We start from the raw sequence: 25,576 nt of genomic DNA, 5'->3' as shown, positions 1-25,576 counted from the left end.
TAAGTGGTCACTTTAGGCAAGCCCTCCCCATAGTGCCTGATCCAGGCTCCACCCCTGGACTTGGCTGCCAAGCACTTCAGAGAATTTAAAGACTGAACTGAAGGTCAGCAAGTAGCCTCTACTGGACTGCAGGGACAGTCACTTAAGTATGTTACCCCACCAGGAACCACACAAAGTTTACAAATGAACTAGGCAGGGCAATACACCTATAGAAGGACCACATAGTCCTATAAGAGATGTTGAAAATGGTAGTTTCCAAGTACTTTTACAGAAAACCCAGCAAATATGCTCAAGGTAATAGGCCAGCCCAAAACTCAGCTCCCTCGAGTCTAGGGGTATTTGTAGCCTCAAAGCCTCGAATGGAGAGGGCCTCAAGGCCTTGAAGGTAGGGCCCAGATTCTTGCTGTGAACTGCCCAAGCTAGTCCCCAATTCTCAAACTTATCTATACCCAGAATTTGACCTCATAATAGCAAGAAAACAAAAGCACTCCTATTTATAAAATTTATTAATTTGTTCAGGATTACAATGTATCAACAACACAAGCACAAAACACAAAGGGGCAGGCTGCTGAATGTCAGCAGCTTGTCTGTGAGAGGGCATTTGAGATGCTCCAGCCTTGGAGAATCTGAAGCAGAAGCAAGTAACTAGGCATAGAGGTCCTCTCTGTCTGCGGAGTAGACCTCACCCTCCTGCAGGAGGGCAAAGTTGAGGAAGTGGGAGGGCCTGTGGACCTCATGGTAGAACTCCTTGGGGTTTGCTAGCTGCAGCTCGTATTTCATGTTGGGGTCATGTCGAACACCTTATGGGAGGGGGAAAACATCGGATGTTAACAATGGTCTGCCTGCCTCACCCAGCCTGAGCCCCTGGGCCATTTCCAAGGCAATGAGACCCCAGGAGCCACGCATGCTGGTCACCTGTCTTCACCCCACACTTCCTGGGCTGCTGTCACACAAAACCACATACCCATAAAGTTGTAGTTCCAGGAGGACTGGGCAGGGACCATAAAGAAGCCGAGGAATCGGTCTGACAGGAGCATCTGAACCCTCTCATAGTGCGAAGGTAGGTAGCCTTTGGGGTTGTTGCCTTTGTCTGTGTTCTGCCGACCCCACTCATACCCACTGGGGGTCAGCTTGTAGGCTGTCAGTGTGCAGGAACCTGGTGTGAAGCTGGGGAGGGGAATAGGAGGGACAGGCTAAGTGCTCAAGTCACCACCAATCCAGGTCCTGGTCTGCAGTGCCTGCCCTGTATTTTCACCCAAGGAGGCCCATACCCACCTGCAGGTGATGATAATAGTCTTCTCCCCATCCCAAGATGGGTTGTCAGCCATGATTTTGGCATGAGTAGTTACATCTTGGGGTGATAGCTGGGGGGATTCATTGGGTTGAGTGTGGATCCAACCTAAGGGTTCCATCTCCTGTAGGCAAAGAGTGATAAAGAGATGTTCAACTCATCTGCAAACAAATGTCACCCATTAGGGTAACATGACAGTAAGTGCAATTCCCAGGCTCCACCACAGCACAAACCTTGAGGTACTCATGTTGGGGCAGCTGGCTGGGCAGGTGCACAGTCTGGTGAGTGCCCCACTGTGGCACCATCACAATACAGCGGATCTCCTTCACCTGAGGGTTATCTGGAGGGCTCACCCCATATAGGTATCCTGCAATCTAGAGATAAGATCAGAAATTATTCTTAGTACCAACCCAGAATGCCAGAAGTTTTTAAAACTTTATTTTTGGGGCTGAAGAGTTGGCTCACTGGTTAAGAGTGACAACCAGAGTTTGATGCTGCTCTTCCAGAGGACCTGCCACACAGTGGCTTATAACTTATAACGTGGGCTGGGGAGATGGCTCAGTGGTTAAGAGCACCAACTGCTCTTCCAGAGGTCCTGAGTTCAATTCCCAGAAACCACATGGTGGCTCACAACCATCTGTAATGGGATCTGATGCCCTCTTCTGGTGTGTCTGAAAACGTTAGTTTTCCCAATTCTAAGGTCATCAGCATTTTCTTCTAATACATTAGTATTTTACACTCAGACTTTACTCTATTTAGATTTTACTTTTGTGAGCAGTGTGAAGAAAGGATCCTGTCCTTTCCTATCTCATTATCATAAAGCATGCAGTCAGACAAGATTTGATACAGCTTGTCAACCATATACCAGATACCTTAATTTTTTTGGAGGAGGGCGGTGTCTTTTTGTTATTTTGTCTTTTTCCCCCGGAGCTGAGGACTGAGCCCAGGGGCTTGCATTCACTAGGCAAGCGCTCTACCACTGAGCTAAATCCCAACCCATGTCAACTATATACATGTCTGAATGCATTTGTTACTCTCTGCAATAAATTCTACCCCAGTAATATTTCCTCTTAATGGCCCTGGCTTTATGAAATGTTTTGATACCTCTTGCTTGTGCTCTTTTTCAAGTTATTCATTCATCCATGAATTCTGAAGTCAGCACCTCAAAGTTTCTGGACTATCAAGTGAATTTCAGGCACAGACTAAGTGGGCTCACACTGTGGTCCAGGTGTGGGCCATGGTTACTCACTTGGGCGCGCAGATCAGATATGCAGATGAACTTCTTCAGCACATTTTTGGGAAGAATGTACGTATAACCAGTCTCCTTGATGTCATCAGATGAAACATAAATGTGATTGGTCCGTAGATGCAGGTTGGCAGCAGAGATAGCCCTAAAGGACAGACAGGGCATGTCAGCACCGCAGCACAAGCACACCCAGCAACATCCACAGGCCTGTGCACCCCGCCACTTTCCTGCCCTCCACAGCACCTGACTCTCCATTCGGTCTTCGACGAGAAGGTCTGGGTCTCATAGTTGCTAGTGGTGGAGGTGATGATCTCATCGCCATGCTTGTTGACAGTTCGAGTCTGTGTAGCAGTGAGCTGGGACTGTTCCTTGGTCTGCTTCTCAATCTCAGCTATCTGCTGCCGCTGCTGCGATGGTGCAGAGATCTCCATTCCCAGGATGATGTCTCGAATTTCTGATTGTGTCAGCGATGCCACATTCACACTGTGGGGACACTGAGAGTTAAACAGGCCCCTCCTACTAGTCACTTTTGTCTTGATGGTAGAGTAGACTTGGGTAACAAGGTATATTCGGCCAAGATAACCCTCAAGTAACATTTCTTTTCTTTTTAACTTTTAAACGCATTTACTCTGAAGGAGGGGGACATATCACAGTGCAAGAGTAGAGGTCAAAAGACAACTTATAGAAGGTTTCTCCTCTACCTTGTGGGTTTTAGGGATTGAACTTAGGTTCTGGGTAGCAAGCACCTTTATCCCTGAACCATCCTTTAACTGGCACTTCTGAGAAAAGCATGAAAGGAAGAGGCTGCGGCACCGTCAACTCCATGCATCCAAGCAGCAGGACAACAACACACACGTCTTCCCGCTGCTTCACATGTCCTTCCGCTGCCTCACATCTCTACTCTTACTTTCCCCCACAAAAATTGCTCTACACAGGACAACTCTCAAAAATGGAAATTGGAAACTCTCAAATCGCATGGAGTGAAACATACTGATAATCCAACAGTTACAAGGGTAAGGCAAGAAGGTTGCTGGGAGCTTAAGGCCAGCCTGGGATACAGAATGAAACCCTGTCTTAAACACAAGAGAAACGCAGACAGCAGGAACAAAAAAGAGAGTGAATCTTTTCAAAATGGTATCAGTGCCTTCACTGAGAACTGCATTTCTTTCTAAGTATCCAAGATGTTATTTTTCTTTTGAGACACAACCTTATGTAGCCTAGATTAACCTCTAACTCATGTAGTTAAAGATAACTTTGAATTCCTGAACCTCTTGCCTCTACCTACCAAGTTCTGGGATGTCAGGCACACATTACCAAACACAGGTAAAATATCTGAGAAACTTGTAAGCCTAAATGTTTCCAAACTCCAGAACCTTGCCCTGGCTGCACTGTGACACCTGGCCCCTACTCACTTGTTTTTCTTGCCATAGTCAGCCAAGATCAGATCCTTGAGCTGCACCTCCACCTTGATCCACTCCTCGTCAGTGAGCGTGGGCCAGATATGGTGGGGTTCCGTAACGGTTGTCTTGTCTGGCTTCAGGATCACTTTTGCCCTATCGTTGTTCACATGCAAAGCACGCAGGATCAGGATGAGACGGGAGAAAGCCTGAGGAAACATGTGCAAAGTATGACTGTCGGCTTGGGCTTGGTGACAGTCCCCTCCTGTACCCTATCCTCAGGGGGAAGCCAGTGCTGTCCTCAATTTCTTATGGTGCCAACCCCCAGCAAGAGTTCTTGCTCTTTGTATACACAGGTCAGGAATTTAAAACCGATCTCATCAAGTGACTTCTGGAGACCCCTGAGGTACACAGTAATTCCTCCTGACTCCAAATGCACCCAGACAGACCTTCTTCCTAAGGTGTCACATTACCGTGTAGGATGAGATAGTCTTGAGCCAGTCATCATAGAGGTTGAAGAGAACCATCTGTGGCTCTGTGGCTTTAAGGATGAGATCCCCAAACTTCTCCACCTTGAGACAAGCCTGGAAGGGCAGCTGGAGCTCTGATCCTTTGATCACAATATTGGGGAAGTCCAGTAAGTGTACCTAAAGCAAAGCCCGAAGTCAGAGACACAGCCCAGAGGGCCTGAATCTACCTTCCACTGTGTCCACCTCTCACCTCCAGGGGATCCAGCATCCCTTTCCGAGTGACAATAATCTGTTTAGGCTGTTCCTCCACAGGCAGAGATCGGATCAGGGCAGCCACTTCTTCAGCAGTCTTCCACTTGGCCAACTAATAGGAGAAAAAAACAAAACAAACTGAGTTTACCTTCCTCAATTATCTAGAAAAAAAAAATCTTGAAATAGACCGTTTCTATAATGACAAACATGAGTGCCAAACTTAGTAATCAGAAAAAGATGCCTACATGTTTAGTGATGAATTACAGTTTGAAACTGGCTCTCAGGTTAAGCTTGCTCTTATGGATGATGTGAGGATGTGGTTCCCACATCCACACCAGGCGGATTACAACTGCCTGTAGCTGTAGCCCCGGAGCTGATGCCCTCCCCACATACAGCTAAAATAAAATACTATTTAGTTTTTTTTTTTTTGGTTCTTTTTTTTCGGAGCTGGGGACCAAACGCAGGGCCTTGCGCTTCCTAGGCAAGCGCTCTACCACTGAGCTAAATCCCCAACCCCACTATTTAGTTTTTAGAGATGTGATCTCACTCTGCAGTCCTGGCTGGCTTAGAACTCAGTATGCAGAAGGGGCTAGCTTCAAACTTGCAAAGATAAACCTACCTTTGCATTCCAACTGGTAGGATTAAAAGGCATGTACCACCATGCCCAGAATAATAACAGAATTTAAAAAATAATCTAAATAAAAGTTAAGACAACTAAAAGCTGCATATAGAAATGAGTCTTCCTGGCTAGAACTACAGTGAGCACAGTGAAAATGAGAGCTCTTCTAGAGACAGATATACGGACAAAGCCTCGGAAGTGAGATGAGCGCTGGGACTTGGGGAAATTACAAGGGGACTTGTAATCATTACGCTATACTTACTACAGATACAGAGATGAGACATGTGGCTGGGTAGGTACAGCCCAGTCAGGTAGCAAATGTCTAGGAAGCCACAGAGTGTGCATTCTCTTTATAAAGATGATGCTTAGTTGCTCTTTTAAGACAGAGAACAGAAGTGAGAGGCTTAGGATGTAGAAAGCCCAGCTCAGAGGTAATGAAGGCCTTCACATGCTGGACCTCCTCCCTGGGAACACTTCCCTGGGAGGCTGAGGAGCGGAGTCACTGAGTCAAGTGCTGTGGCCAGAGTGTGGATTCCCAGCACCCATTTACTGTCAGCCACAGATGGGGCGGTTGAGGGGGAAGAGTGTCACTTGTAATTCTAACTCCCAAAGCAAAGCAAGCTGACAAGCTCTGCATTCAGCTCAAGTACTTCAGGGAGTAAATCACACAATACTATCGCCACCTCTTTTCTGACTGTGTGCAGCCATGGCTGGCCTTAAACCTATGGCAATCCTCTTCCCTCTGCTTCTTGAGTACTGAGATATTTGCTACCACACCCAGCAATACTTTCTCTCAATAGAGAAATAGGTATTTTTATCATGTTCCTTTGCCCCCTACCAAGAATGAGAGACAGCAAGGTTCTGTGGCTTCACTATCATTTAAACTGCGTACCTGACCCAAACGCTTCTGTCCAGCCCATACGGATGTGTGGATTATCTTGAGGAACAGCTGTCCTGTGCGTGGATTGAAGATGAAGATGGCCCCATTGATGGGTTTGGTTGTCAAGTTCCCCTCAAAGGTCTAAAGAACAATTATATTGGTTAGCATGGCCTACATAATCACCCCGACTTTACCCAATGTGTATACATGCTCGTCTTACTCTCTCACAGGCACTTGAAGCCTGCGTGCCCACATTGCATCCAAGACTCACCTTGTGGATAGTTACTCTATAGACATTGGTGTCATCCACAAACCAGATAATCTGGTTCGAGAAGAGTTCACCATAGTTCTGAGAGGACAGGTAAGGCTCAGTGGGCTCAGATGAATACAACTGCAATCCTTTGCGTATCCGTTCACGTAACACATACAAGGCAGGGTTTGCCTTCATGATCTTGGCCATGGCTTGCTGTATGAGAGGCTTGCTACCTGGGAACCAGTTTCCATAGGCACTGTGAGGATGAAGGGAGTCACAAGAACTTAAGCACAGGCAGAAAGCTCCAAGTACAACAAAGGGACAAAGACAGTTGGCCAGGTTTATGCAAAAATCTGCTAACACATGTATATAGAGAAGAGTCAGTCAGTGACCCAGAAGAAAAAAACCTCATCTTAGCCAAACTAAAACTGGTGTAAAGACTAATGTGCAGGGAGGGCGTGGTGGCACACGCCTTTAGCACCAGCACTCGGGAAGTTGAAGAGGGAGGATTTCTGTGAGCTTGGTGCCAGCTTGGTCTACATAGTGAGTTCTAGGACAGCTAAGGCTATATAATGAGATCCCACTAAAATAAATGAAACGAACACAGAAAGTGCAGGGCTAATGGCAAACCCATGCTTCTGAGCCCTAACTCACCTGTGTAGATTATAGGCCAGATCAATGGCAATGAGCACACCTGTGGGCGAAGGGTAGATACTCATGTTGTCTGTGGTGTAATCCAGGAACTTGGCCCGGGCATAGCGCTCAATATCATGGGAATCATAGTCCCCCCAGCGTAACTGGATATCAATCCAATACTTCTGTGTGGTGGTGCTGTCCATCACATCCCTAAGGGTAGGGGAAAAAGTTCAGGTTTTCAGGAAACCACAGCATAACCACCGTCTCAGACTCATGAGAACTACCAACTGCACCTAAATCTCAAAATCATCCCTCCTCATTGTAGATCAGCAAAACCCCTAGCCGTTCAGTAATGGTGCTTGACTTTAAGCCCAGCACTTGTAAGGCAGAGTCAGGTGGATGGATCTCTGAATTCAAGGTCAGCCTGGTCTACAGGCTAAGTTCCAGGACAGGCAGGCTACATGGAGAAACTGTGTCTCAAACAGAAAAAAAACAACAAAACAAACCACAAACAAACAAATCAGCAAGACCCCCCAGGAAACGAGTAGGTCTGACTGCTGATGGGTTACAAGGGCTAGCACTGCCTCCAAGTTTAAAAGAATGTCAACCAAAAGCTGGGAATGGTGCCCACTTTTGTACAGCGAGCATTTGGAGGGGCTGAGGCAATAGTATTATAAGGTTAAAGCCAGAATAACAAAACAAAAGAGGCAGGGCTAACTCTTTAAGTTACATGCTTATCATGGTAACACCAAGGTTCCTCATACCTAAAGCTGGGCCACAAAACACTTACTTAGAGTCTGCCAGCAGCGAGGGCCGGGAGACATTCCACTTATAGGAAGCAAAGAGCAGTATATCTGCACAGGAAGAGTTCATCTTGTAGGATTTTCGGGGATGGATTGTCTCCTTTTGTACTGTCTCAATTTCCAGGGCATCTAGTTCCTGGTCGAAGACCTAGAAGTAAAGATGAGAAGGTTGTACCTCGTTATAGAAATCCACATACACTGAGAGCTGAGAGAATTTAGATGAGGCAACAGAGTCTAATCCTTGCCTGTCCAGGATAAATTTCCCATTCTCAAAAAAGGAAGCTGGTTATGTGTGGCAGTGCATAATCTAAGCCCTTGGGAAGCAAGTTAGTAGCCAGCCTAAGGATCTCCAGGCCAAGGCCACACAGACTGATGTGACTGTGTGATGTCACCCCTCAGCGGCAGCTCACCTGACACAAGTCCATCACGATGCTCTCATGAATCTTTTGCCACAAGTGAGCTCGGAAGATCTGGATGAGAGAGATCTTCAGCGTGGGGATCTTGCCATGCATAAAGATTCCTGTCAGGTCCAGCTGCACCTGGAAACCTACGTATACCTGCCAGGAAAGAGAGAGACCAGAGACCAGCTCTTAGGACAAAGATAAAGGCATAAGAAACCCCTTTCCCCATCTCCCTTGTGGAAGAATCACACTCACATTGGCTCGATTGATTGTTGGGGACCACCAGAGAGTGAATCTACGATTAGGAATCTGGTTTAATCCTGATCGCTGAGCATTGGTCAGTTTCTTCCACTTCATGGATTCCTCAAACCCGCTGGCTTTCTCCCTGACGAACAGAGGAATTAAATGAGATGCTGCCCATCCCCCTCCTAGAAGTGCCTAACCCTCACTGGGCTAAGTAAGAAGCAGCAGGCCACCACAGCACAGAAGTGCTGAGCTCAGAGATTTGTGACAGATCCCTGTAAGGAGGCAGAGTCCTTACCAGAACAGACCTTCCCAGGTTGGGAAGTAAGTGCCCTTGAAGAGAGTGTGCTCCAGAATGCCCTCCACACCGCCCAGTGCCTGGATCATGTCTGTGCGGTAGTTGTTGAGGTTCCAAAGCTTGCCATCATGCCGTTGATGTGTCCACCAAAAGGGGTTCTGCTTCAAAACCTAGAGAGTAACGCAAGTACAGTGAAGCCTCTGGGTGGCCACCACTCTCAGTGACAGGAATGCCAAAAGCTATCCTGATGGGGAGAAAACTTGCTCCACTCTACACTCTACACACCTGGTACTGCTTAAAGTCAGTCCGGACACGCCAGCCTTTATCATAAGCCAATGTGTGCCGATCTTTCTGGAAGAGGGTATTGATCCGGGGAATGCCCCGATCCCATGAGTCTTCTAAATCTTCTAAAGTCAAGCGTCTGCCAGAAAAAAAGAGTCAACATCTTTTTTCACAAAGAGCAAGCATTCAATATTCTTTGGCCAAGGATAAACAGAATCAGTCTTAACTCCTAAAAACATACTCTGCCCATGACCTCCACATAAGATTCAAAGTGTTGTGAGCCAACCCCCAGCTCTGACTGGCACACCCTCTGCATGCCCACCTGTTCTGAGCAATAGCCTCCTGTCGCTTGAGTGCGTACTCAGCCCAGACCCGCTGGGAGTCAATGAATTCGCTCTCCCATGGCTGTATGTAGCGGTACAAGTTGGGAATCAGTTGGTCTTCTTCATGACTCATTCCTGAACGAAAGTGTGTGATGCCCACATCTGTTTGCTTGGACCACCTGTTCAGAAAATTTGAGACAAGAAATAAAATTAAAGTCAAATGTAATCAAACACTCATTTCCCTCAGAGTTGAAATAATGAAACCAACATTGAAGGTCAGTCACACTATACCTGAGGTCAGACTGGGGGATAAGGACATGGCCCATCGAGAGCATGCCAAGCCCACCCAACTCCTTAGGGGTGTAGAATACAACAGGGGGGAACCGACTTGGCATCTTGGAGTTCAATCCAATCTTGATACGTGTCTGGATCTTGTTTTCACACTTCACCAGTAAGTCTAGGAGTTCCTGTGTATTCACCACAGCCTCTCGAAAGTATGTCATAAGGCCAATGAGAGCTGTATTCCACTTATTCACAATCTAAAGTTAGTGGAAAAGAGTAAATTCCACATGAGCAATGCAGGTCTTGCAGTTACTAGTTAGTTACTTACATCCCTAATGTAGGGGTTGGGGATTTAGCTCAGTGGTAGAGCGCTTGCCTAGCAAGTGCAAGGCCCTGGGTTTGGTCCTCAGCTCCGGTAAAACAAACAAACAAACAAATAAACCCATACATCCCTAATGTAAGGATTAATTTAAAATCATTAGTAATTACAGAAAATAAAAAAAAAAAATAAGATACTACTTCACACCCACTAGGACAGAAACAAATGAGAGAGGGATGACTGAGTCACTCTGATGGCTCAGTGGGTAAGACTGTCACCAAACCTGAAGACTCGAGATTAATCCCCAGAACCCACATAGTGAAGGAAAGAGCCCACTTCAAGTTTCTTCTCTAACCTCCACATGCACTCTGTGGTCTACACCCACCCAAACAAATGTAATACAAAGTACTTTTTAGTGCTGGGCAGGGCAGTATGAGGCTTTAATCTCTATGAATTTCAGGCTAGCCAGTGATACATGGTAAGACCCTGTTAGTTATTTTAAATACAATATTCCTTCCAGAATAACAGAAACTTGGGGTGGGGGGTGTCAGATCAAAGAAGGAAACAGCACTGCTGACTGCAGGAAGACAAAGAACTAATCAGGAAGGCAGCCTTTGGCCTTACAAAGCAAACAGAGCTGTCAGTCAGACTACCTAAGGGGTACATAGCTGTTTTTCTGGACCTCATCGAGGTCTGTGTATGCCAGATAGGACCACGACTAAACAGAAGGGTCATATGCACTCTTGAGCTACATGTGCCACACACACCGAAAGCAGAGGTGGTAACCCAGGTGGGAGTGACAGCACGATTCTAACAAAACTGGAGGAAAGGGAAACTGAGGACACTAAAGGCCACAGCAGTGACGGACACCTATAGTCTCAGCTATTTGGGAGGCTGAGGTCAATGGGTCACTTGAGCCCAGGAGCTCAAAACCAGTCTGGGCAACACAGGGAAACTTTAATCTCAAAATATAGGTCAGTGGTAAAACAGCTGCCTGGCCGAGTTCAATCCCCAGCATAGCAAAAATAAACAGCTGAAAAGACAAATCAGGTCAGTGGAGTCGAGGGTTCTTCCTGCCAAACCAGAAGGACCTACCTTACTTTAACCCTGGAACCCTGCATGGTAGGAGAAAATTGACTCCTGAAAGCTGTCCTTTGACGTCCACACATAGGTCGTGACGTGTATACTTGTGAGTACACAAGACAAATATAAATAAAAAAGAGGTAGAAAAGGAGCTTAATTGACCTTAGGTTTAATCACCTCCAGCCTCCTCGAGATTTTCTATTAACGGGGTGGGGGTGGTTTTTGGGGTCTTCTAGTGTAGCTATATATGATGTATACACCTGTTAGTATCAGTGCACATACATACATATGTGTGGGAACGTGTACATGTTAAGGCCTGTTATCAGTGTCAGATGGCTTATGCCTGTAATCCCAGTATTTTGGAGGCTAAGTCAGAAGGATCAAAAGTTCAGTGTCAGCTTCGATTATACATAAAGCTTATCTTTTTTATTTATTTATTTATTTTTTTTTTATTTTTTCAGAGCTGGGGACCAAACCCAGGGCCTTGCGCTTGCTAGGCAAGCACTCTACCACTGAGCTAAATCCCCAACCCCCATAAAGCTTATCTTAAGCAAGCAAACAAATGAACAAAAAGCAAAGGAGAAAAAGTAAACAAGTTCAAATCCAACATTATGCTCTTATCGTAATCTCTGATCTAATTAATAAAAGCTCTTTATAAAATAATATGGCTTACTGGACTACTATACATATTATTTAATTTTCATAAAAGTTCTCTGAGCTAGGAACTATGGTTATCCTCACTTTATAGATAATCAAGTGGAGGGTGGAGGACCGCCCAAAGTCCTAAGATCATGCACATCTACCCATAATTGTGAAGTTCCCCCCTCAGCTCTCATCACTTCTCCATAAGGCTCTGAGCAAGGCTGAGACAGGAGGATTGCTTGAGCTCACAGGCTTTTAGAGCTGCAGGCTCCAGAAGAGACCATGCCTCAAAGAATCGGAAGAGAGCTATGGAACTGCACAACACTCCACCCCCACCCCGTCTCTCTGTCTCTTCACACACACATACACACACCTTGTTAAATGAAGGGACAGCAGGAAGGGGCATGAAAGAGGGTAACGAGAGGTTAATATGATTATAATGCATTGTATACAAGTAAATTATACAAAAAACTAAAGAAAGATAAGAAAGTGAATAAAAGGGGTTGGGGATTTAGCTCAGTGGTAGAGCGCTTGCCTAGCAGGCGCAAGGCCCTGGGTTCGGTCCCCAGCTCCAAAAAAAAAACAAAAAAAAACAAAAAACAAAAACAAAAAGAAAGTGAATAAAAGTAAAAACTCCCAAAATAGAACTAAAAGCCCTGTCCTGATGTGCAGCTCCCTCTGAAAAAGGAAGATTCTAACGCACCTACTCCAGTTCTGGCAAACCATCTGGCCTGCATCCCAGCACTGAAATAGCTCTAAGGTCACCAATGACGTCCTAACTGCCAATGTCATTGGCTCCCATTCAGTCTTATCTACTAAACTGTTCAGGCAACTGAGGCTGTTAAACACCTGCTCGGTTCTGGTCAGTGCACCTCAGAGCTTCCTTCCCATCACCCTTATCTTATCTGCCTTTTCTCCTCTCTCCACTCTTCCAGACAGTCTCACTCATCCTTAAGCTTTCAACCTTCACACCAGAATCAGAAAACTGCCTGGTGGTGGAGATGCACGCTTGTAATCCTAGCACTTGGCTGGCAGAGGCAGGTGGATCTCTGTGAGTTTGAGGGCAGCCTGTTCTACAGAGCAAGTTCCTGGACAGCCAAGGCTGCATGAAGAGAAACTATGCCTTGGAAAAAAATTATAAAATTAAAGAAGAGAATGCCTTATACTTTTATATTTGCTAAAATTCTTTTTTCCAGGGATCTAGAAAAATTCCAACTCCACAATTTACTACAATAAACCTTAAACTTTTTTTTTTAAAGATTTATTTTATGTACATGAATACACTGTTGCTATCTTCAGATACACCAGAAGAGGGCATCAGATCCCATTACAGATGGTTGTGAGCCACCATGTGGTTGCTGGGAATTGAACTCAAGACTCTGGAAGAGCAGTCAGTGCTCTTAACCGCTAAGCCATCAACCTTAAACTTCTTATAGCTATGCAAGTACCGTACTAATTAAGTACTTTTCCACACCTCTGCTAAAGCTGAACGCCTTCACCTTGTTTCTTGTAGAAGCCTTTCTACTTCCACTCAGACAGGATCTGAACTCATGAACTCTAGTATTCTCGGATAATGCAATGACTCCATAAACATCACATATTAGTGGTTCTTATATCATGTACCTCTCTCAAGAGAAAGGGCTCTACTTTGCAACTGGTATCTAGTATGTGCAAAATACCTACAGCACAGAAGTTATCTTAGGAGAAGTGAATTCCTAAGAGCCACATTTAGAAAGTTTTCATCATGGGAGATCTGGCCTTGCAAGACCCTAAATATACAAATCTCCAGCTGTCTTAAGTGGGCCCCAGGAACAACCTAAGGAAAAATAAATGCAAACAAAAGACCCTGCATCTTAATGATATTCTATGCTACTCCCTAAAATATAGGCTGTTTGACTTAGCTAACAAGCCAAGGGAAAATGCAAAATAGATACTTTTGTTCAAATTATAGACTCCACTTTTGCTCTGATCTAAAAAATCATCAAAACCCCACAGATACAGCCTGTTAAATTCTTGCAGGGAATCCTCAGAAATAAACCCCAATAGATCTAACACTCTAAGTTGCCATCCCAAAATAATACATGGAGATTAGAATATTAGGCAAAATTGGGAAAGTGGGAACCCAAACCAGGAAGGAGCTGAAGGGATGCCAAGAGACAGGGGCTGGCAGGGAGACTAAGGTTTATGCCCACATACCTTGGTGAAAGTGGTAGAGCCAGAGGCCATCAGAATCTGCCGCACGCGGTTATGGAAGCGCTGCATCGACTCATCGTCCACACGCAGGAAACACTGAGCTGTCCGCTCCTTAGTAACCTAAACCACAGAGCCAGTTTTAACTTGTCCCAGAGACTTCAGAGGGGCTGGTGAGATGGCTCAGAGCAGGCAAAGGTGCTTGTTACCAAGTCTTAGTTCCTTACTTCAATCCCCAGAACCCACATAGAACAGACTACAAGTTGCCCTCTGGCCTCCACACAAATGCCATGGCACAAATGAACATGAAAAGTCAGACATGGCAGTGTGTGCATTTAATCTCAGTACTCGGGAAGCAGCAGAGGTGGGGGTAGACCTTGGTAAATTCAAAGCTAAGCTGACTAGCCAGAGCTACACAGTGAGACCCGGTCTCAAAAAAAGGAAAAATAGAGGAGTAGGCCATGATGGTACACGCCTTTAATCCTCACACTTCTTGGAAGGTAAAGACAGGCTGATTGCTGAGACAATCAGGGCCAGGCTGGTCTACAAAGTGAACTCCAGACCAGCCAGGCTTACAGAGAAACAATGTGTAATCAAGCAAAGATTAACTGCGACTACACCCAACTCACTAGGATGACAATGAAAAGCTATGGTCATTCTTCACCCCACTGAGTCCAGAGTTCCAGGGGTGGTGAAGTGATGCCCTTCCTAGAATATACCTCATTCTGTAGGTTCCAGACCCCGTCCTTGTGGGTGAACTCTTCATAGCTGGTACGGCACTTAGGCAGGATGCGGCACTCAAAGCCACACATGTTGAACAGCAGGTTGGGGTTGTCTTTACTGTACACAGACACAAAGCTATTCTCCCACTGTACTGTAGTCACCGATCGTGGCAGCCGGTTTTTGATGTCCCAGAACACTGCCCGACCCCTATCCACAGAGAACAGAGGCATTTCAGGCTGTTGAAGACACTTGCATCCAAAGACCAGGTAGATGATACCCCAACAGGTTTATATTCCTCCTACCAAGACACAACCTCAGTCCTCACTAATTTCTGGGTCCCTAGGACTAACATCCTGGTAATTCCCACAAACCCAACTGAAAACTCACAAGTTGACATCATGCTTCATGAGACGCATACGGGCATCTCGGGGCCAGCATTTCTTATTATTGTAGCCAACAATGTTTTCATTGTTGGGGTCTGGATGTTCTGTCAGGTAACGCTGGATCAGATCCCGAGCCTCATCTGCTGTGAACCTACATTAAGACAAGATATATGGTTGAAGTCCAAATATATTAGGACCGTTCGAGAACACCAGCTCCACAGTGAGGACTCTATGCAACTGAAGGCTTCATTTCACTTTATAGCCCAAAAGCAGTCAACTAAGCTACAAGAGCCACGTCACAGGCAGAACATAGCTCCCTCCCTGTTGGTTAAAGGAGCTATGCGTCATTACCTGAAGAAAATATGGATGCGATCAATGTATCTACAGAAGAGTCGGATTGGGTGTGCAGCCTCAGTGGCTATGTCCTGAAAACTGAGAAAGTCATTTGGCATCTGAGGAGGCCCAGCCATCTCACTGGCCCGGTGCAATCCCAATACAAGCAAATCCATCACCAAGCCATAGTACTGTACAATGAACGAGGCAAACTGCAGGCCTCTGATGATTCCATATGAATTTGTATGGTTCATGTCCTAGAAATGAAAAAGAAAAAAAAAACAACACAACTCTTAGCTATGGCTATGGTTGGCTGTGTCCCAAGCACTTCAGGGTTCAATCTCCTCCATTCTCCCTTAGCAAATCCTAACTCAATGGGCCAGATGATCCCTTAACACATCTCTTTGCTCCTGGCTCCAGGACAGACCTTATAGTTGATGACTACATTGTTCTTGGCTGTCATGTAGTCAGCTATGTTGTGGTCCACAATGAGTCGCAGCAGCCTGTTGAGCAGGGTCAGGTCAATCTTCTCATACATCTTCTCAAACCGAGACTCCAGCATGACGTTGCACTCACCCTCACTCGTCTCCCACACATCCTGCAGGTTATTGATGCCTAAAAAAGCAAAATGTCGGAGCTATGGCATATTACTAACACCTTTTCAGGACTAGTAACCTCAGCAGCTCTCTACACATTCCAAAACTCTCTACCGTCTGTCCATCCATCTATCTATCCATCCATCCACCCACCCACCCACCCACCCATCCCATCCATTCTGGTTGCTCTAAGTGTAAGCTTTGCTCAACATCAGTGGTATTCACGCTTCCTTTTTCTTTTGGTTTAGTAGACAGGGTCTCTCTGTGTAGACATGGATGCCCTGGAACTTGCTCTGTAGACCAGGGGGTCCTCAAACCCAGAGATCTGCTGCTGCTGCCTCTGCCTCCTGAACGTGGGATTAAAGGCACATGGGACCACCACCTGGCAGTACTAGTCACTCTTATGCAGCCTAGGCCTGAATTTTCATACAGAACTCAATTCACCTCCTTTCTCTGCAGAGGGTAACTCCAGAAATTCTTACCTTGGCACCACTTGTAAACAAGCAGTGGAGGGGGTTCTGTGTCAGCAGGCTTGATCCAGGGCGGGAAAAGACGGCGTTTATCTGCTTCATACCACAGGTACTGGTCCAGGTAAGCATCAGTTATTTTCTCCAGTGGTTCCACATCATACACTGGCACAAGGTGGCTATAGAGATCCATAAACTCAATGCCCACCTAGGGGAGGAAGAGCCTGGTTCACATCAACTCATCCAAGCCAATGCGGCACTCACTGGATGCCAAGAATAAGTAGCACAGGCCAAAAGAAAATTTAGGGAATATTTCACTCACTTCTTTAAAGGCTCTCTGCGTGAGGAGGTGACGCTTGATGCGGGACAAAGCCTCATGGGGGTTGTCATAGGCTTGTTCAATCAGACCCAGCTCCTCCCTCTGAGACTGGTTTAACCTAGACTTCACACTAACAAAGCAAAAAGAAAGGTGTATGAGAAAACCCAAGAAGATGCTAAACCAGAAGGAACTATACCTTCCTGTGAACTCGGACCATGATGCCACTCTCTCTCTGCTACCCTCCCAACAGGAACCCTCCAGCCACTCCTTACCTATAAGCTTCCTTGAGTCGCTCCAGAGCCAAGATAAGCAATTTGGTGTCATGCTTGTAGGAGAGTGGGGGGAACGGGATAGGAGAGAACCTACGGCTTTCCAGCCAGTGCACAGTGGTGGTATACACTGCCACTGCTTCCTCTGCTGTGATGTAAGGCCCGTCCTGGAAGGTGAACATCACGTTATCCCCCACTATTGTCCAAACTCGGGCAAAGCATCATCTTCACTCTGCAGCCCACCTTGCCACCCAGCCCCCACACACCCAGTCTAGCTGGCCCAACCTTCAGGTAATTGTGCTGCCGCTCCTGTTCTGCCTTCAGATACAGGCGGGTGAGGCGGCCCAGGTTCTTTTTGCAAACGGTCTTGTCTACAGTAGCCCCACGGCGAATCCGTTCACGGTTGTAGTGGGCAGTATTGGTCCACCAATCAGCCTTGGCCTTAACGTACCGAAGAATCATATTCTCTATAGGCGTTGGCAGTCCTGGGACCTGCAGGTACAAACACGATGAAAAGGTAGTAAGAACCAAGCACAGTGCTCCACACCTGCACCCGGCATAAAGCCGGAGGCGGATCGATCTCCTCAGTCTGAGAGCAGCCTGGCCTGCACAGACTTACAGGTCAGCCAGGATGACACAGTGAGACTGTCTCAAGGAGGGTAGGGGATAACAGAAGGTGGACAGCCCTCTGAGGATGTGGCAATCCTAACATCAGAAGGATGAATGGTTATGCACCCTTGGAGATGGAGGAAAGCCTACCTTCCATGGAATGTTGGCCTTCCAGCAGCGCCAGGCCTCACTGAGGTGCTGCAGAATTGTTCGGGCCTTGTTCTGTTTGATACCTTCAGGCATCATGTCCAGAATATCATGCATCACAGCGGCCCTTAGCTCAAGGTCAAAATGGGACTCTACTCGTTGCTTTGTTACTGTCTTTGCCACCCCCTTTGAGTGACGGCCTAGAAGTGAAGGGACAGCCCAGAGATGAAATCAATAAATAGTAGCACGTTCCCATATGATCCACACATACAAAAAGACAAGCCACCTCAGATAGTCACAAACATACAAACACATGATGGCTCAAAGTCCTAGTGAGCATCCCAAGAGCCAGAATAGTAGGAAAGACTCATTTAAAACAGACTCAGGATCGATGACAACACAAAGACACAGAACTTGAGGCACACAAGCATGGATAAAGAAAACCACTTACCTTCAAACTGTCGGGCCAGAAGGTTGCCTAGCCATCGCTCTAGCAAAGGGGTAATTCCACGCATAAAAAATAGCCAGACCCGCCAGCCAGCAGCCCAGAAACCACAGCCAGGGCCTTTCCCCACAGGACCCTACAGTCAAGTAGAAACCAAGAACATAAATGGACAATTCCTTTAAAAAGAAAAATGATAGGAAGGAAACTGGATAGAAGTAGAAGGCAGAACATGTATCAGGTTGCCATGGAGACAGGGTAAACACTATCTGAGTCCTCCCGGTCTAGAATAGGGATGCAGATAGAGAGGCTCCTGCATGGATTCAGTGATAAGTGAAGTGTTAAGATTCATTCATGGAGTATAGTAATGACATATTCAAGAGAGTCTCTCCAAGGAGATCCTAGGAAAGAGCTCTAACTGCAAAGAAAAAGCAAGAGTGTGTGAAGGCTGGCACTGAGGGCAGGGTCTCACCGTGTTGAAGCGGTAATAGATGAGATGTTTCAAGTCCTTGCACATGCGGATCTGCCGCATCAGCTTATATTTGTATCGATACATGCCTGTCAACTGTCCCACGTGGGCAAATATATACTGCAATCCATCTGCCAGCTGCAATAAAGTCACCCGTTAGCCTTAGAGCCGGAGCCAGCTCCAGAGCCAGCACAGGCTTCGTCCCATCTCTCCATCCGGGCAGGGGTCCAGGCAACATGGCCTCACCTGGAAGGCATCTACATTGCCCAAGCGATACTGCACATGACTATCCACAACCAGCTTAGTCAAACGCAGTACTTCCCGACACAGATGGAAAGCATTCCCAAAGCGAGATTTTTTTCTTTCCTGAAAAGTCCAAGAACACAAGGAACATTAGAGTGGCCACAGAAGGTATGCCACAGTGCCATCCACCTTAAGCACGTCAGAGCCATGAGGTCCCAGACAGGCACCTTGGTGGTGAGCGTCTTGACAGGCTTCAGGTTGAAGTTATAGTCCAAATGCAGATAGTTGAGGTTCTTACGGTGAATGAGAAGGTTAAGCATGTTGTAGCCCTGGCGGCAAACCTGCAGCCCGACCTCCACCCAGTCCAGCTTGGTAGACTGAAAGAATTTGGTAGCTTTGAAAGAGCGAAACAGATACCTGGGTAAAAATAAAGAAGAGACTTAAAGTGACATACTGACATTTTTGGAACACAAGGTGTAGCAGGGGCCTTCAGCACCTTACCTCTTCTTCTGCGCTTTGGGAGGCCGATGTTTGAGGGCATTCAGCACATAATACTTAAGCAGCTTCTGATAGGAGACTCGAACTTTCACAGGTTGCCCAGCAGGACAGTGCTCCCGATACCTGGTTAAATAAGCCCATCAGAGCCTTGCCCACCCATCCTTCAGACACTCTGCAAATGCTGCATGCTTATCCAGCCTTTCCTCCTATACTGCACACCACCCAGCCTCTCTCCTATACTGCACACCACCCAGCCTTTCCTCCTATACTGCACACCACCCAGCCTCTCTCCTATACTGCACACCACCCAGCCTTTCTCTCCTATACTGCACACCACCCGGCCTCTCTCCTATACTGCACACCACCCGGCCTCTCTCCTATACTGCACACCACCCGGCCTCTCTCCTATACTGCACACCACCCGGCCTCTCTCCTATACTGCACACCACCCGGCCTCTCTCCTATACTGCACACCACCCGGCCTCTCTCCTATACTGCACACCACCCTGCCTCTCTCCTATACTGCACACCACCCGGCCTCTCTCCTATACTGCACACCACCCGGCCTCTCTCCCATACTGCACACCACCCCTGCCTCTCTCCTATACTGCACACCACCCTGCCTCTCTCCTATACTGCACACCACCCAGCCTTTCCTCCTATACTGCACACCACCCGGCCTCACTCCTATACTGCACACCACCCGGCCTCTCCCATACTGCACACCACCCGCCTCTCTCCTATACTGCACACCACCCGCCTCTCCCTATACTGCACACCCACCCGGCCTCTCCCCTATACTGCACACCACCCGCCCTCTCTCCTCTCTCCTATACTGCACACCACCCGGCCTCTCTCCTATACTGCACACCACCCGGCCTCTCTCCTATACTGTACACCACCCGGCCTCTCCCTACACTCTACACCACCCAGCCTTTTCTCCTGTACTGTACATCTACTACCCCTTAAGGAGAAACCTCACCAGTTCTTGACAAGGGGAATGTCGAGGGCCCGGCGGGTACGACCAGAGCGTAGGTTGAAGGGCCGTGGTGCCCAGAGCAGTGCGATGCCATTGGCTGTATTGTCTGTATAGAGAGGTGTATCCTTCAGGAAGGGCTCGACAAACTCTGGGAGCTCAAACTCCTCATCATCATCAGGTAGTGGCTCTTGGCTCTGAAAAAGAAGTCCTCGAGGATTCATTTCCCACTCACTGAGCGCAAAGCTGAGATGAGCAGAAAACTCTCTGGGATCAAGCATAGTGTCTACACATGCCATGAAAATGGATGCCTGTAAAAGAAGCCTAAAGAGCTAGACAAAGGAGCCAAGGGAGTAGAGACAAGAGCCAAGCAGGAAGTCAACCCACCTGCTTACCACCCAAAGCCTCCCAAAGGAGCTCCAGCACCATACTACGGAAGTACCCACTGCAATCAGTTCCTGTCAAAACTCCTGAGCTTGAGGAAGGAGCCCTGAAACCCCAGTATGTAGAAGGAAGCTAAGACAGAAAGACTGAATGAGCAAGACCAACCTGAAACCACACAGTAAATGATTTAGGCTAACCTACACTACACAGTAAATTTAGGCTAACCTACACTACATGTCCAAAAAGAAAAAGTGGGGCATAGGCTGCTGAGTAGCAGAAAACTTGCCTAGCATGGATAAGACCCCAAGCTCAATCTCCAAGACTCTCATTCCTCGCTACCCTCCAGAGCATGTGATTTCCTCTTACCTTGACTGAGTGTCTATGGGAGATTGGGTTAATCAGAGGATCAAAGTAGAAAGCTGGCAGATCAGGATCCTCAGTCTTGATGAACACAACATTAGGAGTGTGGTACCTATAACAAAAAGAAGAGTCAGCCAACTTGTTCTTGTGCTCTGGCCTTCCCCTTTCTAACCGCTGTGTTCTGAGCATCTTACCAGGTCAGGTGGACATGGTGTGGGAGGTTGTTATAGAGGTATGGAAAAGCAATCTTGTACTCAGTACGAATAGGCTGACGGATGATGATCTTGTTAATATCATTGAATTCATTCCAGTCTTCATCCCTACAACACAAAGTCAAGTGAGTAGTCTAGTTCCATTGTTATACAGGATCTTAAGGTAAACTTTAAATTTTAACACACACGAGGTACCTAAAAATTGATACTTTCTCAACTTACTGTAGGTTGATGTCTCGAACAAGAGGTTCAAATTTGGGTCCCCCAGGAATGGCCATGTTGAGTGCCTTAGAGGTAAAGAAGGCCTTCAGATCAAAGAGATAAAAGTAGTTGTCATCTACCAAGTCAGTCAGAAGCTGGTTGGCCAGTCGGTAGAGAGTGGACATCATAGGCAATGTGAACTGCCAGCGTTGGTAGGTGGAACCATTAACGTACCTAGGGAAAAGATGGAGGGCCCACATCAGGTAGGCATTGAGCCAAGCCTCTTACCTACGGCCTTCCCACAGCTCCTGTTTCCAGAACTCTCACAGAAATTAGTTCCACTCACTTCCTACTATCTCTCAATGGCTGGTGGTCATAGAACCAGTCCAACACAGGGGCATCCTCCTCAGGGTCCAGCTCTAGCTGAATGGCTTCCAGTGGCTCAACATCTAAGATGTTGTCAGCATAATCCAGGGGCGGCTCCTCATCATCAAAAGGGGGAAAACGCATCCTCTTGAAATGCCTCCTGTCTCTTTTTTCTCTACGCATCATGATCCACATTGACCTATAAGGCAAGAGCATCATGCCCACTGATCTCAACTGCCAATACTTCCGCCCCCACAACACCCCACCAGATGCCACCTCCCCCACACTTCAGCCCTTCTCACCCCCACTGGGAGATGTAAACTGGCTCAATAACCCAGGGAATCTCGTTAACGAAGGAAATGGCTCCAGTGATGTGGTACAGCACAGGCACATCCCGGATCTGCTCCCAAGGCATGGGCATGTTCTCCAGGAGCTTGAGAACTGCGTGAGGCATGTACTTGAGAGCTCTGCAACACAAGGAGGAGAAACAATTAGAAACAACTAAGTGTTCATCATTTGTCCCTTGCTGACAAGTCATAAAGTTATCACGTGTTCCATACAAAATGCTGCCTTATATTCCAAAGCCCCAAATTAGGACGCAGATCCTACATGACTTCCAGTATGGCCTCCTCATCTCCATCTTCATCTAACACCACTCTCCCTTTTAAATGTCTTAGTTCCACAATAGTGGGACTCAGCCTGTATAAACCAACACCTGTCCCTTTGAAAGCAACTTCCTTCTGCCCTTCCTGTAAATACCAGCACATTCATGGCTCTACACAGTGACCATTTGTCTCTCATTTACCATGCCACTAAACTTAAACTCCTAAAAGGAAAGGTCTATCTATTGAGGACCAAAAGCAAGTTTCAATAATAATGATGATGATGATGATGATGATGATGATGATGATGATGATGATGATGATGATGATGTTGTTGTTGTCTGAGACAGGGTCTCACTATATAGCCCTGGCTGGCCTGAAACTCAGTCTAGAACAGAAGATTCATTCTCCTATCTCTGTCTCCCGTGCACAGAGACTAAATACCTGGCCACCAATCAGGCTTTTGTTGTTGTTTTTAATGGAGCATTCCACGGAGCAGCTCAAGCTGGCCTCAAGCCTGTGACACTCCTGCTCCTGCAGCTCAAGTGCAGACATTACGTCCAAACACTACCACACTGGTTACCAATTACTGTTGCAGAATTAGTAAAAGAGAGACTCCAGGAATTAAACATCCTAAACTCCCAAATGCTAGTGACCAAAAAGCATCCAGAGTGTATCTTGAGCTTCAAACGGTTCAACAATAACAGTATTTAACAATGACATCAGCAGGACAAAATAAAGCAAAAATAAGTAGAAGACTTGGCAATTATCACTGAATCCCAGTGGTCCTCGGTTTACTCCTACAAACATCCTATGTAAAGTCTACAGCCATGATCCATGCTGGACATGGTGGTCTCTGCCTTTAATCCCAGCTCTTAGGAGGCAGAGGCATGGGGATCCCTGTGGGTTCTAGGGCAGCGTGGTCAACAGAGCTAATTCCAGGGCAGAAAGGCCCACACAAGGAAACTGTGTCTCAGTTAGAAAGTCATGTTCCTAACCATAGTCCCTCTATCCAACACTGTCAATGAAGGGGCAGAGAAAGGAAAGAAGCCAAACTCCATATGAAATTATCCTAGGATGTTACTTACCCCAAATAGACCCTTTTGTCATGACGGAACTTCCTGTTGGTCATGTCGCCATGGTCTCGAATGATTTTCCTGACATGTTCTGGGGGCATGTCTTCCTTCTGAGCATCCACAAACCCGAATTTCCGCTTCTCTGCATAGCGCTTGGCCTGCAACTGCTGCCATTTTCGAGCTATAAAAGCATCTCAGTTGAAAGGGCTGCACACATTCACCCTAATTATCCCCAACTCTTGCCCCTGGGGTAGCCCTCAGCATGCTGTGAAGAGAACTACTCACTGATAAGTATACTGCCATTTTACTACCCCAAAACACCTGACATTTTTGCTATTGATATTTAGGGGAGGGTTGCTGTCTAATCCCTTCAGAGTAATGCAATCCCTATAAAGGAACAGCTTTTGTCACCATTGACGCATCACTCACACACACTCACACACACACACACACACACACACACACACACACACACACACACACACACACGTTAGCTCCTGCAAATAACAGACGCTTCCAAACTTTCAATGATTTAAACACATTTTAAAACGTGTAAATACTGCTAATAAGTACACCCCTGATGACCTGCCTACAGAGGGAAGAAATGAAATCCGCCTGCACGTTCGAGCCCGCGCGCGCCTTTCCCGTTCGCCTCTCACCTTTCTCCTGCAGCTTCTCCTCTGACATGTAATCCGGCAGCGGGGCTAGAGGGCCGGGCACCGGGTTACCCGGCCCTCTGTAAGGAAACACTCCGGCCATGCCGGGAGAATCTGGGATGGAGAGGCAAGCCAATACGAATCAGCTAGGCCCGGGCCCAGAAGAGAAAGATGGAACACGTCCGGCGTGCCCTGGCCTGCACCCTAGCCGGGCTGAGCGCTCGCGACCCGGGCCTGGCGCAGCTTCTCAGGCCGCTCGGCCCACTCGACAGCCTTGCAGCCCAGCCTCAGACGCCCGCCACCCACCTGCCTTCCCTCACTTAGGTAGCGGCAGGGCTCGCAGAGCAATGGCGCAAAGACGACGTCCGCTCCGCGTTCCCAACTCCAGGAAGTGCGCAACCAGGTTCAGAAGCTCACCCAATAGGAGGCGAGATGCTTCGATGGATTAGCGAAAACCCCAATTGACGGTAAAATTCGCGTCGGGGAGGCGGGTCTAAAAGCGGATTTCACTGCGAGGGGTGGGGCCGGGGTAGACTCACGCCCCGCCTTCCGCCAGTCAGTTTGGTTTAGGAGGCCTGTAATAGAACTGACATTTATTTGGCTTTTAACATTGCTCCCCAAAAGCCAAAGCCATAACAATTTTAATAAGTTTGCCTACGTTGCACATTTTTCTTGTATTTATTCTCAGGAATTCAGAGCTGATATCAGTACTAGCTCCTACTCAATGAATCCTTTGTTCTTTTATTCCTTCGTTATATTATGGTTAAGAGTGCTCACTGTGTACCAAAGAGTCAAATAACTCTTGGAACGTCCAAAGCAGAAGGAAGTCTGGCAAGAATGTATGATCTGGAATGGGAATGTACCTCAGAGTACAGTGTACAGGAGGCCCTTGGTTCATTCGATTTCTGGCAACGCATAGACCTGTGAGATCTCAGCACTCGTGGGACACTGGGTAGTGGAGGTGGGGCGCAGGGAGCTGTAAAAACAGGATGATCATAAATTCAAGGTCTGGACCTGGGGGTTGGGGATTTAGCTCAGTGGTAGAGTGCTTGCCTAGCAAGTGCAAGGCCCTGGGTTCGGTCCCCAGCTCGAAAAAAAAAAAAAAAAAAAAAAAAGTCTGGGCCTGGAAAAATGACTGAACAAATAAGAGCCTTGACTGTTCTTCCAGAGAACCTGGTTCGGTTCCCAGCAATCACATGGTGCCTCACAACTACCTGTAATTCTGATTCTAGAGGATCTGATACCCTCTACTGCCCTCTGCAGATACAGAACACACATGGTGCACATACATGCAACCCAAACACCCATATACATAAAATAATATTTTTTTCAAAA

At 47.0% G+C, this 25,576-nt stretch overlaps 1 protein-coding gene across 1 annotated transcript; it reads right to left on the bottom strand.

Moving 5' to 3' along the window:
- Positions 1-494: 494 nt before the first annotated feature.
- Positions 495-24,629, bottom strand: Prpf8 (pre-mRNA processing factor 8). Its single transcript, XM_032911961.1, has 42 exons — positions 24,245-24,629; positions 23,598-23,766; positions 22,210-22,374; positions 21,888-22,106; positions 21,563-21,775; positions 21,323-21,448; positions 21,135-21,240; positions 20,391-20,581; positions 19,412-19,531; positions 19,138-19,327; positions 18,914-19,033; positions 18,671-18,805; positions 18,208-18,337; positions 17,760-17,956; positions 17,286-17,492; positions 17,004-17,167; positions 16,735-16,861; positions 16,428-16,620; positions 15,777-15,964; positions 15,368-15,606; positions 15,021-15,167; positions 14,630-14,840; positions 13,917-14,033; positions 9,686-9,933; positions 9,394-9,573; positions 9,075-9,210; positions 8,790-8,959; positions 8,504-8,633; positions 8,258-8,404; positions 7,835-7,995; positions 7,063-7,254; positions 6,427-6,664; positions 6,168-6,296; positions 4,655-4,768; positions 4,408-4,581; positions 3,950-4,143; positions 2,781-3,020; positions 2,541-2,682; positions 1,525-1,665; positions 1,276-1,415; positions 965-1,167; positions 495-800 (listed from the first exon to the last, which is right to left on the bottom strand). Exons 1-42 carry the CDS (start codon positions 24,342-24,344, stop codon positions 646-648), a joined length of 7,008 nt encoding a protein of 2,335 aa, XP_032767852.1. The 5' UTR covers positions 24,345-24,629; the 3' UTR covers positions 495-645.
- Positions 24,630-25,576: the final 947 nt, after the last annotated feature.

This window comes from Rattus rattus, chromosome 9 (genome assembly GCF_011064425.1).
Source record: "Rattus rattus isolate New Zealand chromosome 9, Rrattus_CSIRO_v1, whole genome shotgun sequence".
Lineage (NCBI taxonomy): Eukaryota > Metazoa > Chordata > Mammalia > Rodentia > Muridae > Rattus > Rattus rattus.
Note: the sequence above shows the minus strand (reverse complement) of the source record. Positions and strands in the feature narration are given on the sequence as shown.

Bases quoted from the DNA above. Each gene is read 5' to 3' on its own strand.
- Prpf8 (XM_032911961.1), bottom strand. From the start codon at position 24,344: ATGGCCGGAGTGTTTCCTTACAGAGGGCCGGGTAACCCGGTGCCCGGC. The intron at 14,841-15,020 runs GTGAGTTTTCAG...CTCTGTGGATAG, and splicing joins ATGAAGCATGATGTCAACTT to GGGTCGGGCAGTGTTCTGGG. The intron at 7,255-7,834 runs GTAAGTGTTTTG...CCCTACCCTTAG, and splicing joins TCGCTGCTGGCAGACTCTAA to GGATGTGATGGACAGCACCA.